This window comes from Gambusia affinis, linkage group LG16 (assembly GCF_019740435.1).
Source record: "Gambusia affinis linkage group LG16, SWU_Gaff_1.0, whole genome shotgun sequence".
In the NCBI taxonomy this organism is placed as follows: Eukaryota; Metazoa; Chordata; class Actinopteri; order Cyprinodontiformes; family Poeciliidae; genus Gambusia; species Gambusia affinis.
The window spans coordinates 1,279,602-1,297,146 of record NC_057883.1 but is presented as its reverse complement, the minus strand read 5'-3'; the positions used below and the strand labels follow the sequence as shown (position 1 = coordinate 1,297,146).

Here is a 17,545-nt window from a genome sequence, read left to right as displayed (position 1 = left end):
TTTAAAAAAAGAATGATTCAGTGATCGGATGTGTTTGAAGAAGCATTAAATTAGCGTCATTTCAGTAGCTTTCAGTAGCTGCTCTAGTGGTGGTCATGAACTATATTGACCTTTACTGATGCAAAAAAAAAACAAAAAACATTTGACTAAAACATTTTTGAAACTGTGTGTCCATTCATTTTAAGGCATGAGTGGATTAAAACCAGAACAGAAGAACCTGAAACAACTCAGAGAGCTTCAATCAGAAGGACATTAATGATCCATTTCTACAATAATTGATCAAATGAGTCCCAAATGTATCCAGTTCACTCCAGCTTGATTCAGTTCTACCAAAGTCTAGAGATAGGCTTGCTTTGTAAAATATTAGAAAAATTATACACATTTTTCTCCTTTGGTACAGTGATTCAGTCAATACTCTGTGGCCTTTTAGGAAGACAGTAATTCAATCATGTAAATTTGTATTAGAGAGTCACTGTTTTATCTTTTAGACCTCTATCTTTTGTTGTTTGATTCAGTTGAAAGACATAACCTGCAGTGTTGTTGCTCCTGCTGCTGTTTGACACAAAATCCCTCCAACTGCAAATCTGAAACTTTATCACTTTCCCATAACTTGGAAATGCAGTTTACAGATCACATCAACACAAACTATGCTACTAAAGTGTCCTTGAGTGGTTAAACTAACTCCCCAAACTTCCCAACTGTAATCTCAATTTATGTAAAGTGCTGTGGTGGAGCTCCAGGTGCAGGATGAGCTGTCTGATTGGCACTATCAGGTATCAGGCAGGAGGCCAACACTAGGTAATTTGATTTAAAAAGCTTGTAATAACCTGGGGTCAATATTTAAATCACTCAGAGTGACGGGGTGGGTTGGGATATCACTCTGCATGTACAGAATGCTTCATTCACCATGCTTCTGGTTAGTTGGATCACAATTAATTCAGCTGTTACCTGCCCGTCTTTCCCTTTGTCGTTCTGGTACCACCATTCTCTCAGTTCAAAGTATCATCTGCTCATTTTTAGGTTAAGGACCAGTCTCCAGTCTGATGTTACAGGTTTATGACTATATTCATTTATCAGGATTCGAAAAAGTTAATTTATGTGGTTTTGGTAGATTAATTACAACAAGAGAAAAAGTGAAAAATGTCTACGGTAATTCTCCTGGGCCAGCAGAATATTGAGGAACATTTGAAGAAACAGAACATGTTTGCCACCTTCCAAAATATCTACATTTAACTAGGGTTGACTGGTGAATCCTTCCATTTGGAGTTTTTGTAACCATACAACCTTCACCCCTCCTGTGTTCTCCCCCCTCTCCAAGTATCTGTGCTCCTAAACTCCCTCTCTCCCTCCCTCTCTCAGTCATTCTCTGTGGGGTCTGTAGGGTGAAATGGAGGCCTGGGGCCAACAAGCTGTCTCCACAGCTACACTGATAAGACAAACACACACACACACGCACCCACACACACATGGAAGAGCCAACAGTCACAATCGTAAGGTGTACAAACACTCACACACCCACGCGTGCATACACCTTCACACACATGCATGAATTTTTTTAAATTCAGTTCAGAATGTCCAAAGAGGGATCCACAGAAGGTCACTTATCTCTTTTACCTGATAATTCTTCAAACACAACTCACACACGCCCACACACTTTTGTTTAACAGACAAATGTGGACCCTTCTCTGCCGCTGTGCAGTACCCCGTCCATAAACCCAAGCTATGACCAGCAGCGCGTTTTATAAGCCCATAAATGACCAAATACTAAATATATATCTAAAATAAAAAACAACTTTCATAGTCGCATATAGTGGATATCATAATCAGGACTTTTTGGACCCTGGTAATAACCATTATTTGTCATGTATATGCAGTAAAATAATGTGCTTCTTCAGTATTAACAGCTCTGTTCTCACATTGTGATTGTGCGTCAACCGATGCACTCCACAAGCTGCATGTACTTTAGCCCCATCAAATTGTCTGAAATAGATTCAATCTTAGACTAACATGAAGGTTAACTTTGTTATGCAGCTTAAACAAAAGTTAAATTGGAAAAGAAAGCAATAGTATCCTGACAGTCACATTTTTTTTGTTTCTTAACATATAGCTGACAGTACATGGTCAGTTAATTTTGCTTTTGATTTTGACTGGGACAACTTCCTAGTCTAACATTAACATGGTTGCCTTTAGTTTTGATATGACTACATAATAAAACACTTTACTGCAGTTCCAGTAAATCATGCTTAGGACAAACATGCAGAAAGGCTGTTCTGCTTTATAAACCATTTTGTGTTGAACTTCGGCTATGTTCAGAACAAATCTTCATGCTTTTTTGCTTGAATACATTTTTTTGTGTGTCTGTGGTTGTTCACAGAACTGAATGATGCGAGTTCAATCAGAGGTTCACCTTCCAAAATAAAGCCAGGGATACAATCGAATGATTAAAAACAAAACGTTCATATGCCAGAATGACCCAATCAAAGTCCAGATGTAAAGCCAATCAAAAATCTGTAGCAATATCTTAAAACTGCTGTTCACAAAACCTCTGCATCTATTCTAACTGAACTTGAGCTGTTTTACAAAGATGAATGGGTAAAACGTTCAGTTGTTAGATGTGTAAAGCTGGTAGAGACAAACCCTAAAGACTAGCAGCTGGAATTACAGCAAAAGGTGGTTCCATAAAGTAGTGACTCAGGGAGGCTGAATATCTTTGCACTCCTTTTATTTGTAAAAATGTGTTGAATCATATCATTTTCTTTCTAATTCACAACTGTATATCACCTTGTGTTGGTCTTTAACATTAATTTCTTATTAAATATATTCAAGTTTGTGGCTGTGACAAAATTCGTAGGGCATGAAAACCTTAGCAAGCCACCATTTTCTTTGAAGCTCAGTCTTAAGCTGTGTTTTGAGAAATCATCATCTAATGTTGTTACATCACTGTCTCAGTCTGTTTTCAATTCTAGACTTCTAGTGTCTAAGTTTTACTTTGTGTTTTAGTGTTTAAATGATCTCAACTTTATATGTATTAAACATAACTTCAAAGGTATAAAAAAACCACACACAATACAAATTTCACCATGTCTGACATCCTTCTTCTGACCCAGAACACCCTGGCCTAGGAAAACCTTGGGTTTCCCCTGGAGGAGCTGGACCAGGTGACTGCTAATCCCACCACCAACCCCAGATAAGTGACGGACGGAAGTATAGATAGATGGAAGAACAGATGACATTTAGTAAAAAAAATATGCACCAAAATATAAAAAGCTCATTTAAAAAAGTGCATTTTTAAAAGAATACAGCAATGGTACTACTGTACCATTGCTGTATTTGTCAGGAGACATGACACACGTTTCTTGTGTAGTTGTCGATGTGTGTGCGTTAAGTCAAAATGTGCATGTGTGACAGTGTGTGTAGTGGCAAGAGGTGGGGGGAGGTTTGGTTAAGCTCTTTAACACGATTTGTGTCCCCTGTGTTCAAAGGAATCTGCCTGTGGACATGGGGGCTGGTCTAATCCTGAACCATCACCTCCCTTCCAACTCGCCCTTTAAGGCACCAACTAAAGCCACCACCACCCAACATACACTGATATAATGCATGTAATATTAATAAGTTAAAGTAATTTCATCCACAACATTGCAACATAAAATGTGTATTTCTTTAAAGAGTAACGAATCCCCAAATCAACTTTTTTGTAAATAGACAGTCTACATCTTTCAGCCTTTTTCCACAGGTAGGATAAGAAATCTGCTGAGTAGGTAGTATGTGGCGTAGCATCGATGTGTGCATGCGCAATACGACGAGGTAGGACGGATTCATGGGTAGCACAGATATTTAGAACACCTGTGTGGCTGCAGTCACCAGAGCCCTGTTGTATTGTGGCCCTTATTGGTTCTGCATTGTTTGCATGGAATGTGGTTGTGGATCAAATGTCTGCTGAAGCTGCTGAGACCATTTGGCCTGGAAAAATATTTACCTCAGCTTCATCTTTTAACTACCAATAAATAAATTGCCCATTTGAGCAGGGGTGGTGTTAAAAAATAGATTCAATCTTAGACTGATTTTTTGTTTTTTGCTTGTTTGTTTTTTAATGGTTACAGTAAATTCTGTCATTTTGACGGATTAAAATCTAAACCTGACTAGACTACTTCATACAGATACAGACACACAGATGTTTTTCAACCTTAAGCACAAAGTACATTGCACAGGTTACTAAAATAGATCAATGAAAAGTTCTTATCAGAGTAACTACTCTGACCTGGACAATGAACAACACAATTTGATGTCTCCGAGCTGATAGCACGTTGTACAGTTATGGACAGGATACAGTTGAACAGGTCTAGTGCAGAAGGAGCACATTCTGCTAGATTTCCTCCCAATTCTCCTCGTTCAGAGTCTTGATGACTTCTGAACACTTTGAATGGTAATTTTGGCTAAGTGGTGCTCGCAATTTGTTTGCCAGCCTCCAGAACAATATGAAAATCCTGATACTTTTGATTAAGTACAAGTGGGTGTACAGTTCATATCCATGTTCATAATTTAAGTGCAATCATTTAATTCGATTGTTTACATGTAGTCACTGGGGCCAAAGTCAGTAGTTTTTGTCATTGTAAAAAGTTACATTATATCTGATTGGTGGCACAATGTGGATTTTCCATTCATCTTGTTACATATTAAACTGAATGAAAATTAAATGCATTTGAATATGTCATTATTGTTTTAAAAAAAATAGTGGGTAATAATATTATTACAAGATTTTTGTGATGCCATCAGTAAAATTAACAAAAAAAATATTCAAGTGCAACCTATGACTGAGAAATGGAAGATGACTCATCTCTGTACCCTCTTCCAATCAACGGATGATTTCAAACCAGCCCGCCTGGACAACCCAATGGAACCACAGGTCTCTGGGTTTCAGGGACTGAGGGGGAACTGGGCTCCAAGTACTAATTCAAACATGCCAGACCAAACTATCATTGGTTACATTTTTCTTATCTGTATTGCAAAGAACTACATAGCTTGGAATTTTAAAATTGGGACATACTAGACAGTCCCTTTCATGAATGGACACACCGTGTTCTTGTTAAATGTGCTTAAAGAGCTTTGAATGTCGAAACATGATGACATTGGGGTTCTGAAACAGCTAAGAGATTCTGATTTACCTGCTGTCGTTGAAAACACAAATCCGCATTTCAGTATCCAAGAAACTGGGATTGGCTGTTTGTATGTGTGTGATTGTGTGAGCATATTTTTAGACTCATTCTGAAAACTTGTAATGTGCCTGACAAATCTCCTTAAGCTGTTAAATATTACACTGCTTTCACACTGGTATTAAAAACCTCTCTCATCTCCTTTTTAGTGTTCACACCTCCAAAGCACTCTATCTTTTCTTCCATCGTCAGCACACAACAAGATGCAGAGACATGGTGCTAAGCTCCTTCACCACAGTACTACTACTGTTCATTAAGACATGTGTACATGTGTCTTAATCCATAGTGCTTGTTGTAATGTCGAACTGATATAGTTGCTGGGATGAGTGTATCTTCTCCCTGTCCTTAAATCCCACCACCCTGCGTCTGATATTTCCTGACATTTATAGGAGTCGTCTCAATCTCTTCAGATGAGCAGACTGCCAAGTTAAAGCAGTGATGAATACAGAGGAGGAAGGACAAAATGAATGAAGGAAAGACAAAGAGAAGGGCAGCAGATACAAAGATTTTGTAACTCCAGTTTGGCTAATGGCATAGTAGGCATCGCACTAGAAGAGCTCTGTGAAATCCTTCTAAAGTGGATGAAAAATATTCTGCAAGCCCTGAACATCTTATCCATGTGCCAAAATGGGTAAGACAACGAAAAAGTACACCCAAACATTTTAAGAACAAGAACCTGGTGAGGAGGAAAACCACCAAACAATAGAGGCTAGCCAAGCACTAGACACCGCTAGCATCTCTGGGTCTCCGCTGACAAGGGCCGACATGAAGGTGATGCTACAAGGCCTGGAGGAACAGTTCATTTCAAAGCTGTTTGCTCAACCCTCATTGGATTGGGCTGTACTTGAGACGTCAATGAACAACACCCAAAGCAGAGTGCTGGAGTTCGAAGCCACCTGCAACATGCTAATGGTAATAATAATGGTAAACAGGATGATAAAGCTCAAAAGATGCACAGGGCTCATCAGATCTGTGTAGTTGTAACCTAGAGGCGCCACATCCATTCATTGCAAGAATACTCCCTTACCAAGATAAAGAGTGAATGCTCAAACTTGCAAGGAAAAAGACAGTCTCATTTATCGCAGCAAAGAAATCCACACCTCTCCAGCCTGCAGTTCCTGCAGTTTAGGAGCTCTGGATTCCTTTACAGGATGCTTTTCCCCGCCATGCTCCAGGTCACAGACAAAAACTGAGCAAAAACGTACCTTTCTCACTCCAGAACATGCAAGATCCTTTGAGATAAGGTAGTATTGCCCTGATAATATAAAAACTATTTAGAGTTGCTTTTGCTCCTAGCAATCAAATTATAAAAATATGTTGCCCTTGTTTCTTTAACTGCATTGTTAAAAGAGGCTAGAAGATTCTTAAAGAATAGAATATGCTCCTGTAAATTAGATTTCTTCTACAAGTGTTCAATTTGGTGCAAAAACGCTTTAAGCAGCAGATACTGTCAATTACCTACACAGAGGCACAGGCAATAACCTCTTTTTAACACAGCAGATATTGTATAAAATAGAGAGGCAATGTTCATTCAGAGAATCTACATCACTGAGATAAAAATGAGTAGGCAGAAAAAAGGTCTGCTGTCGAGGAACTTAAGAACCTGGAGAAGACATCACAGCAACCTCAGAGGTCAAATAATGTTCAAACCTAAAGTAAAAACAAGGCTCCTGACACATCTATATTAACAAGATTATATTACACATGAACAAAAAGATCATTTTTGTGTTTGATTTGGTGGTGCTTCTATGTACCTTAGTGACTTTTCAGACATGTTATATCTCTAACTTTTTCATTTCTATTTTATTTTTTTATTTTTATTTTTTGCATCGCTGACTACAACAACCACAAGTTGTCTTTGGACAAGACAAAGCCAGTGTGTTTCTACCTGATTGAGAGTCACATTATAGTTACCTTTAGTTTTTATAGGCCAGTGGTGCCCAAAGTTGGTCCTCAAGGGCCACCATCCTGAATGTTTTAGTTCTCTCCCTAGTGGTAGTAACAACCTTTTCAGCAGGTTGATGTTCTCTATAGGCCTTCTAATGAGCCATCATTTGATGGAGGTGTGTTAAACCAGGGACAGAACTAAAACATGCAGGATGCTGACCCTCGAGGACAGACTTTAGGCACCACTGTTATAGGCCATAAACTGCAGGAAGTGTGTCATTTAAAATGTCATGTGCACTAAGTGAACTCCTTGGTTTTATCTGAGTCTGTTTGCATCTTTGCTGTGCAATCAGCCAACAACAATAAATCAGCAGACTGGCACCTCAGACTGAAGTTTTGGGTTTTTATGGATCAAAGCTTTAGATGCAAAAAGAGTTTCACAGATAAAAAAAAAAAGTACCTGAATAATTTATGTGCTGATAACTAATGGATACACACACAAAGAAATAATTAGAGCTTCTTCAAAAAAACTGAAAACAAGAAGAAAAGGAATGTGATGAGGATGAGGAAAGACAGTAACTAGCCAAAAAATAATTTGAAGGTAGATAAATACTGACCTGTATTTTATTAATTTGCATTCAAACTGCTAATGAATGAACATAATATTAGGTAAAGCATAACTAAAATCTACATGAGAAAACAAAAAGGAACAACAAGTAATACATTATCACCCGTTCAAACACAGTTTTGATGAGTTCTAGAAGACATTACCATGCAGGACTGATGTTTTAAAGACTTTTTGTAGAGAAATCCTGACCAGTCTAACTGAAACATTCACTGCAAAAATCTCAATTAATCAATTATGGAAGGAAAATTGCAACAGCAAAATTACATACAAGCCAGGAAGGTAACTGGCACCTACAATGAATAAACATACACACAAGTGTTCCATAGGTGATGAGTTGCTGTTACTGTAAGCTGCATGTGGAAGCAGATAAAGAGGAATGCAGGGAGGATCAACCAGAGCGGAAACAGAAGGATTCACAAAATGAAACACAAACAAAACGCACATGAGAATAACAAACATTAATCGCCACAGAGAAGACGGAGCACACTAGCTGCTTACCTTGAGGTCTTCTGCAAAGCATGGAAACTGCCCATTGGCTGATAAGTCCAGTGTGGATGCACAGGGCTGCTGCGAATGGCTGGTGTAGAGGAGGCGGGTCTGGATGCAACGAAGGGCGCGAAGCATCCAGCCATGTTGGCGTCGGATCTGCCACTGGAGCTGATCCCACTGGCTTCCAACCATATGGAGGATATCCTTCAGAGCTGGAGGGATAAGAACAGGAGGAACCAGGGGACAAGTCAGAAAGGATAATATTTATCATTTAAATAACTTACCTACCTATTGCTTTGGTAAGCTAGAAAATTCTTTCAACCAAACCATTTTGACAAAACAAAATAAGGGGATTAAAACTGCACTGTTGGGAGTTTTGTAAAAAGTGCTAATTAGTGAATCTTATTCAATAGTTTTATCTTTTGAATTTAGTTTATTGGTTTTATCACCCAGAAGGTTCAGTGCTTTGTCCATTTTTGAAGAAAATACATTTTGGTGACCCGGCCATCTCAAAGTTTATACAGTTTAGTAGTCACTGGAGAAGGCAGGTCTGCTACATTAGGTCTTACATATGTTGAGTGTTTTTTAGAGTAATTATTTCCTGTGGTTTGGGATGCTGTGCAGTTGGACGGACTTTTGGTCTTATGCTGACAGACAGTTGTTTTTATCCAACTATAACTGTTTCAACAGTTGTTTTTATTGTTGTTGTTTTACCACTAGGACCAGATGATTAGTTTAATCTCAATATATCAAATAATACCTTAACTATGAGCCCAAATCCCAGAGCTTCATGGATGCAGAGCAGGGCCAACAGAGAGAAAGAGAAGCAGGAAGTTCAAATCATCTCTTTAATTGATCATAATAAATAATAATCATATCCCAACTCCATTGTCTCCCTGCTAGGCTTCTAACCAGAGATTGAGAGAGGAGCAGCAAAAGCAAAGGAGGTGGATTAGCAGAGCATAGTGTCATCCAGGTCATGTTACTGTGGAATATCATCTCAAGCGCCTGAAAGTAGAGCTGCTAGCATATCATGATGTTATGAGACTGTTCTACAGTAGCAGTGATCTATCAGAAATTCTTTATTCTTTGTGAGACTAACAGCTACCAGACCCTTTCCTGCCCCCAGCATCACCATCCATGACTCTTGAGGTTGTTGTGGATGGTAGATACTTGAATTTATGACATTTTATTTCCCTTTAATTGCAGTATTTCTGAATTTAATTGCAGCTATAATATTGAAACTGAACGTAGTATAAATTGCCATAAACACTGTTGTCTCTGTTTCTTGTTGTTTGGTTTCACATCTCAAATCCCTCAGCCTCAATCCCCTTTCTTGTCTTCATCCTTATCTATTGCCACACTAATAAGGTTTACTTCCTGAAGGTCACTGGCTTAATCCAGGTAAAAACAATAACAATAATATTAATGTGCGAAGTAAGAACATACCCATCTGGTGGGAGGTGATGACGCTGAGTAGTGACTTTCCTTCTGCCAATATGCTCTCCTTCAGCGCAAGTTGACTGTCCACATTCAGCTTGAAGGTCTAAAAGAGAAACAAATTCACCATAATTCAACACCATAAACAATCAGAACAATTCATGGGTTTGGAAACTTAACCAGTCTATCTTAAAGTAACTAACTTGAAGGTTCCTTTTGTCCATCAGATAATTCTAGAAAATATCAAAGCACATGTTTAAAATCTAGCAAAGTAAGCTAGTTTTCTTAACCAGAATCTCATGGTAAAAATCTTTATCAGCTCTCTGAACATATAGCACGGCTCACTGCAATCCTTCTAATGAAGGTTGTCAGATTGATTTGTCATCCTTATAGTGTTTCTGGCCCAAAAACATCATGAATGTGATTTGACTTTTCAAAATTTTCTTCCATTTTGGTAACTCTCTTTTTATACAGCACATGCCTTATTCCCAGACTTCTAAGCAGGTAATAACTGAATAATTAATTCTGCATAATGTACTATTAATAACTAGGATCAGTTGGAATGTCTGTATGATTACATTAAAATAATTTTCTTGTACAGTTGAGATGACATTTACTGTGAATAGGCACTATATAAATAAATTGAACTGAATTTAATAGAATTCACAAAGTTCTGCTTGTGTAATTTTTTTAGAAATCTAAATTGGTGTAACATTATGTAAACATGTGTGAGCCACATTTCTGCTGCTATTTTAGAAAGCTGTAGTTATTTTGGTGGTTTAGAGTTTGATATGATTCCCTTATGAGCACTGATGTTCTGAGAGAAGAGGATGCTGATTGGTTCAAAAAGTAAAAAAAAAAGAAAAAAAAAGAGAGAGACCCTGGATGTTTGAATGCAACTATACTATTTAAGGTCTCATTGCTTAAATTGGTGAATTCATCTGATTTTGACTGCAGTTGCATTCAGGACCCACATTGATTGTAAGCTTTGAACAACAGTAATAATAAAAAAAAAATAAATAAAAAAACGTCTCGGATTTCCTATAACATCTGCAGTGAAAATTCTCATCACATATAATTGTATAATACATTTTCTCAGTTTTTGTACAATTTATACATCTGAACCTAGAAATCTGCAAAGGGTGATAACATGAAAACAGAAGTCCTACTTCAATATAAAGAAAAAGAGAACTCTAGTATAGTCAGCAGGAAAAACACAAAGGAAAAGGGAAGATGAATAAAAAAGTGAGAGTAGATATGATGCTGGATGAACTGATTATAAATGGTTAAATGGATAGATAGGTGGACAGACACAAAGTAGCCTGAGGCAGTGTTGGTAAAACCCTCCAGTCTGGTCTCTGAACACCATTAGAGCTCTTTCTGATCTTATTTGTGTGTGTGCGTGTGTGTGCGTGTGTGTGCGTGTGTGCGTGCGGGTGTGTGTGCGTGGGTTCGCTAGTATGTGCATGAGTCTCTCTGGAGGAGCTCAAGCCGCAAGACTTAACCACCTCTGACAACCTGCTGTGCTGCAGTGGGAAATGCTGCACACTGATATTTAGATCCATGCATGCGCACACAATACACACACTTCGGTCAACACACTACTGTAGGTTGTGTGTATATGTGTGCTTAGGTGGTTTTGTGTCATTCTCCTAAGACTACATTCTATGAGTACATCAAAAGAAAGAAAAAATAAAAACATCAATCTGAATCGGCTAATAAATAAATGAGATGCATTAGGTGTGATTGTTAAAACCTAAATGAAAGAAATGCTTTAGTTTTTCCATTCATGACTTTCTTTAAAGGGGCTCTATAACCTGTAAGCTGTGTGATCTGTTTTTGTACATGTCTGTACTTCCATCTGGATCTTTACTGCTTCTAGAAAATCTGAGCTTTCTTTGACTATATGTTCATTTGGTTACTGGAAAACGAGACATTTAAAAAGCCTCATGAATATTACGGTACTGCCCTATTACCTAGCAACCATAGGGCGCAGGCAGGTGAGAGCTCAAGCGGGTCCACTCAGCCCTCCCTGAGGCTGTGGGAGCATTGTCTTATCATTCAGAAAGTGCTGCTGTGTTCTTGATGGTAGTGGAGGAGACGCCACTTCTTCTGCTTCTGGCTCTGACTCAAGAATCAAAGCTATACCAGTGTTCCACTGCTCATCAACCTGAAGCCATTTTACAGATTCAAACCGGTGTTTGCATTAGCACTTAGCACTCAGCTCCATCCTGCTACCCACTCCCTGGTAGCCCGGGACCTGTGGTTCCATTCGGGGTGTTGCTCTCTTTGTGGACATCTCCTTACTATTCAGTGATCTTTTCTGTGCCTTGTGTTAGCTTGACTATTGTTGAATTAGATCAGTCACTTTGACGGGCTGATCTAATGCTCTTATTTAGTTTACTTATTAAAAATAATAATTAGCTGGTATTAGTTTGCAAAAGTATTTTCAATTTCACATTAAAGGATTTTTTAATTTTTTATTGAAAATATAAAGTGAAATTGACCCTGATTTCATCCTGACTGAAAAGATGAAACAAAGGAGGTGAAACTTTTTGTAAGCATTGTATCATGGAATTGAGAAGGTATTCCTCCACCCATGATGAAGTAGGACCGCTGTCTGTTTCCCAGACTCCTAGATCAAGTAGTTCTTGTTGCTCCAGAGACATGCCCGTTTCTTCCTAGGTATTGGAAGCTGCTCTAAATGAATGTTTTATTTGTCAGAATGCTGGATTAAAATTCTGGCTGACTTTGTGTTATTTTCTCTCACCCTTATTGAACACAGAAGCTCTAAGATATTTAACACATGGATGTGAAACTCCTGTTTAAAAAAAACATGACGAGAAGAAGCAAAGAAAAGCCAGCATGCAGCTTCGGTGCATCTCCACATTTTTTCCTGAGACATTCCTTCGTCTTCGATGAGAGATAGATGGCCCATGGCATCAGTCAACACATGACAAGGTCACACCCCCACACGGCCAATATTTATGGAGCAGGATATAAACAGAGGAGATGAATGGAGCAGGGCGCTTTAAACCCAGGCAACTAGCAAGAAGCTGGAAGAATCTGTCTAAAACCGGTCAACATAGAATCATTTAGAGCTTAGCTTTCATTGTAAATTTACAATCCCACATGTTTGCTTTTGTCTGACAACCACACAACTATATAATTAATGTTTATTTGCAAATGCATGAAAGAGATAATTGTGAAATATTTCCATTAATTTTAGTATAATACATATTAAGTAATTATTGGCCTACATAAAGAGGATAGATTTATAAAAGCCATCACGTTATATTATTTTGTGTGGTATGAAAAGGAGGTGTGACACTTTAATAAAATGTAAATACATTTTAATTTCTTCAAACTTCATACATTTTAATAGACAAAATTGGAAAAGGAGAAAACATGAGTGGTGCTTCTATGCACATAGATCTATCTGAAAACTGAAAATGTAATTGGACATTTAGCCAACTTCACCAAGCCTATGTCCTAAACCAGAGACAGAACAGATATATTTTTAGTACCCAGATGATAATAGTAATAAAAAAATGGAATAATGACCATAATTATTTAAAGTTGAGACTTTACAGGCTGGATTTGAAGTTGCCTGTAAAGTCTCTTTCTTCCCCCATCAGAAAGTTATTCAGAATTTTAGCACAAGGCTGCTGAAGATCACATGTGGTGCAACACATAGCTAATGCAGGTAAACTCCATAAGATCTGTGAAAGATGAATGGAACCTCAAGTACAGCAAAAGCAAAAACTGAAATAATAGCAATAACATAATTTGAAGGAGGTGGTTCTCAATTTGCTCTGTGAGGGGGGCTAGGGCTCCCGTACTTAGAAAACACCTGCTTTAATTAAAACGCAACATTTCTTGTGTGAGAAAATAGAAACCACACTGCACATTACATGTTGAATTAACAGATAATCCATAAAACATGACTGACTTTCTTCACCTCTCCTCCACAGATTCAACACATTTATACAACTATTAACCGAATAAAAAACAATTCTTTAATCCTTGCTGATTGTAAATTACCTGCTGAAACTTTCACTGCTGAAAGTGAAATTTCACAGTGGCCACTCAGACCTACTTAATTTCCTGATAAGCTGATGAATACCTCACAGCTAATAAACATAAAATACATCCATCAAAGCTACAGAAGAAACAGCATGACAGCCTGTGTCTCTGGGATAGGGTTGGTTGTTAGGAAGGATTTAGGTTGTGCAGATTAGCTAGGCTATCAGAGAGCAATCTCATTTCAACGCCTTCCTCCACCAACGATTTGGCTCAGTTTCCTCCGTTTAATATATGGAGAGCATGGAATCGATAAGAGTAGAAAAGCCAACTATCAATCACAGGATGATAAGGCATGAAAAGCAGCTCAGCGTTTATGCACGTTAGACAGCAGGCGGTAATAGGAGGCTGTGTGTGTTAGAAATCTATGTGTCTGTGTTTGCATATGGAAGGATAAACTGTAGCAAATTTATGCAGCGCAGCAGACAGGGAAAAGAGGAGGTAGACAAACAGCAGTTTTCATATTTCTCGCTTTTATTGTTAAATACAAAACTGATGAATTACACAAAAGACTATTAGAAGATGCTGGTTTAAATGCTAACTGCTCTGTTTTCTCCTCAAACACCTTGAAGTTAGACTCAACTTTTGGGTCAGCACAATTTTTGACTTCAGATTGTGATTGAGATTTACTAAACAGAACTGAATTTAATGAGCTAAACTAACTTTTAACCCTGGTCACCATTGTGAATACGTCCAATGACATGTATATAAATATACTGTGGAAGAACCAGGATGCTGGCGTTACTGGACCTGAATACAGCATTTGACTCTTTGGACCATGGTATGTTATGGAAGTGACTGGAGAACTGGGCTGGACTCAGTACTTGACTCATTAGAGTCTTACTTGAGCGTCAAGCAGTTTTTTGTGTCGATAGGTGACTTTTCATATGACAAACATCTTATGCGGGGTACCCCAGGGTTAAACCCTATTCCTTCTTATTTAACAAATACATGCAGAACTGAACTGAAAATATAATAGCAGTCTGAAAGGCATTAGCAGAAGATGCTCATCAAGCACATACCTACAAATACCTACCAATATTTCTACCTATAAATATTCCTACTGTTTTCAGCAAAAGCCATTATTTTGACTAGCAGAGACTTTAACTCTAAATGCCAACAGAAAAGTATCTGTTTAATTAGACATTCAGTTGAAGACGGTGAAAAGTTATTTCCAGTGTTCTGTCAAAGAAAATTTATAAAGTTAGAATGTGGAGTTACAGATGGAGCAGTTCAGATCTGAAAAGCGGGAAAGTTTTCTTATCAGAAGCATGGCTGTTTTCTTCAGCTCAATGCCGTTTTCTAAAACAATCTTAATTTTCTGAGGTCTTCATTTTCACCTCATCATTATAATAAATTACCACAGCTCCACATTATAATGTCACCAGTTGACTATCAACCCATTCAGATGTTGAGTAGATGCATATTAATGCTTGCATGCATGATAACTTTCTTCAGCTGAATAAAAACAAAACTTGAGTATCTTTGGACCAAAGGTCAAGTGATCATTTCCATGCTTATCTAAATGTTTTTCAATTTTATGATTTGATATTTGCTGCAAGCTGTAGCTACAGAACAAGAAGGAGCAAAGACATAATCCCAGTTTTTCCAGTAAAGTGTATGTGAAACACACAGGGCAGCAATTGGGTTGCAAATACAGACAAAACTTATTCCAACTTAGTCTATAAGTAATACACATTCATGGCTTTATTAATGTGGGTCCAAGAAAACAACATTTGACTCAGTCTCATCTGACAGTTTGCGCCGCAGCACTTGCCCAGTGACTGTTGAGCCTTGATGACCTGATGGATGGATGGATGGATGGATGGATGGATGGATGAATGGATGGATGGATGGATGGATGGATGGATGGATGGATGGATGGATGGATGGATGGATGGATGGATGGATGGATGGATGGATGGATGGATGGATGAATGGATGGATGGATGGATGGATGGATGGAGGCATGGAGGCATGGATGATGGATGGATGATCTGACAGTGGTGAATCTTGTTCATGAATTTGTTTGAGTAATTAATTGTGTATAAAACATACTAGCACGTTGGGTAGTAAAGACAAACTTAGGGATGTATTAGCAGCTCTTGGCTTAATGGTTTGAAGTTCTGCTCTGATTAGCATACAGTACATACACTTAGTTGTAAGTTAAGCAGCTTCAAAGCCTGAGTAATTAGACCACCTGTTAGCATTAGCATATGAGCCTGCAGCCCATAGTGGGACAATCTCAGAAGATTACCCATAATACCAAGTTTTCAACACTGGCATAAGCACAATGGTATGAGGTGAAGAGGACTGATACCAAGCTGACATTGAGGTTTGTCATTGAGATTGCTGATTGGGCTGAACTGATCAGAGGCAGATAAACACACAGCAGACAGCTTTGAGTTGATGAGACATGATTTGATCAAAGAGTCTTTGTAATAATGGTGATCAAATTGTCTCCATTCATAGGGAGGCGAGAGCTACAGCAGGATGATGGCATTCCCTGAGGATCCACTGTTCTTTCTCTTCATTTGGCTATCATCTGTTTTCGGTTTTCCTCCTCAGAGCTTTTATGTTAAGCAATGAAATGCTCTTCTTTCCGGTCCCCTCTCTCATGTTTTCTCTTTTCTTTCTCCATGTCATTTAACCTCCCTCACTCTGACTTCATAACTTCATCTCAATTTGACTTGTTGCTCTTATTACTCTTCAAAACCTCTTTTTTTCTTTTTCTCACTTTATCGCTGCTCACATTTCCCACCTTAAATTCCCTTTTCCTTCTACCCTTTTAGAAAAAGTTCTTAATTGAGTCTAACATGAAGCTAGTTAAATGTTCCTATCATTATTTCGGCTTTTTGTCCAGGTCAGGACACTTATCAATATCGATATAAAAATCTCTAAGTATACAAAAACTCTTTGCACATATTGGCTGGGAAGTTTTAATTTTACCAGTGATAAATATGAGGGAATGTGTAATTTAGTGTATGTAATTTAGTTTTAAGGACATTGTTTTCTGTTCAGTTTTTTTCACTTAATTTATTTTCTATTTTGGCAACACTTCAGAAATATAGATGAGCAATAATTCACCACTTATTTTGAACATATCAGTTTTTCTTTTAGACAGTTTATGTGAAACATGAAACAGTGAGATGATCATCATTAATCACACGGTCTTGCACAGACAGGTTAAGCTGGCAGTGAACTGATTTTAAAATACATTTTCCAATGTTGTTAAAATGAAGTGGAACTTATGACTTTTAGAACACAAAGGTTGAACAGGAAAAACTTGGAGTTTCCTAGATCAGGTTAGCTGTCTTTTCATCTCTTCTGACTGGATTATCTTTATCCATGGATGCCATTTCTTTTTTGTTTGTTTTTTTACTTCTCAAGGTGAACATAAAAAATAAGAGGTGCAGAATTTCACCATCTGTGTTTTTCTACTAACTATTTTTAACTATAAAAATGCATATTTATTTCATTTTTACTGACAAAGCACTAAGAGAAGTTTTCTTTAAGTTTTCTTATTTTTCATTGATTTATTTTTTCCTTAAGTCCTGAATGACACATGGGAAAACAAAATAATTCTGTCATGCCATTTTTTACAAGTCTTTTTTTTTTTCTCTTGTCATCAAACATTCCACAGTAAAAGATCACAATTTATTTGTTTAAGAGAAAAATGAAAAACCCGTATGACATTTTTTTATCCACCTCGCCTTTCAGGTTGTTTCCCATCAAATGGCTTGTGGCAAAATTTAATTATCACTTCTTGGTGTTTCTTCTTCCTATTTTCCTGTAAATGCCAGATTTG

General features: G+C 37.8%; 1 protein-coding gene across 4 annotated transcripts in view; it reads right to left on the bottom strand.

Moving 5' to 3' along the window:
* akap6 (A kinase (PRKA) anchor protein 6) overlaps positions 1-17,545 on the bottom strand; it is a 168,739-nt gene that overhangs the window by 96,817 nt on the left and 54,377 nt on the right. For all 4 annotated transcript variants that reach the window (XM_044142656.1, XM_044142658.1, XM_044142659.1 and 1 more), the window contains 2 exons: positions 9,664-9,760; positions 8,224-8,426 (listed from right to left, as the gene is read on the bottom strand). In XM_044142656.1, the coding sequence (XP_043998591.1) occupies positions 8,224-8,426; positions 9,664-9,760 (300 nt within the window). The remainder of the gene's footprint in view (positions 1-8,223; positions 8,427-9,663; positions 9,761-17,545) is intronic.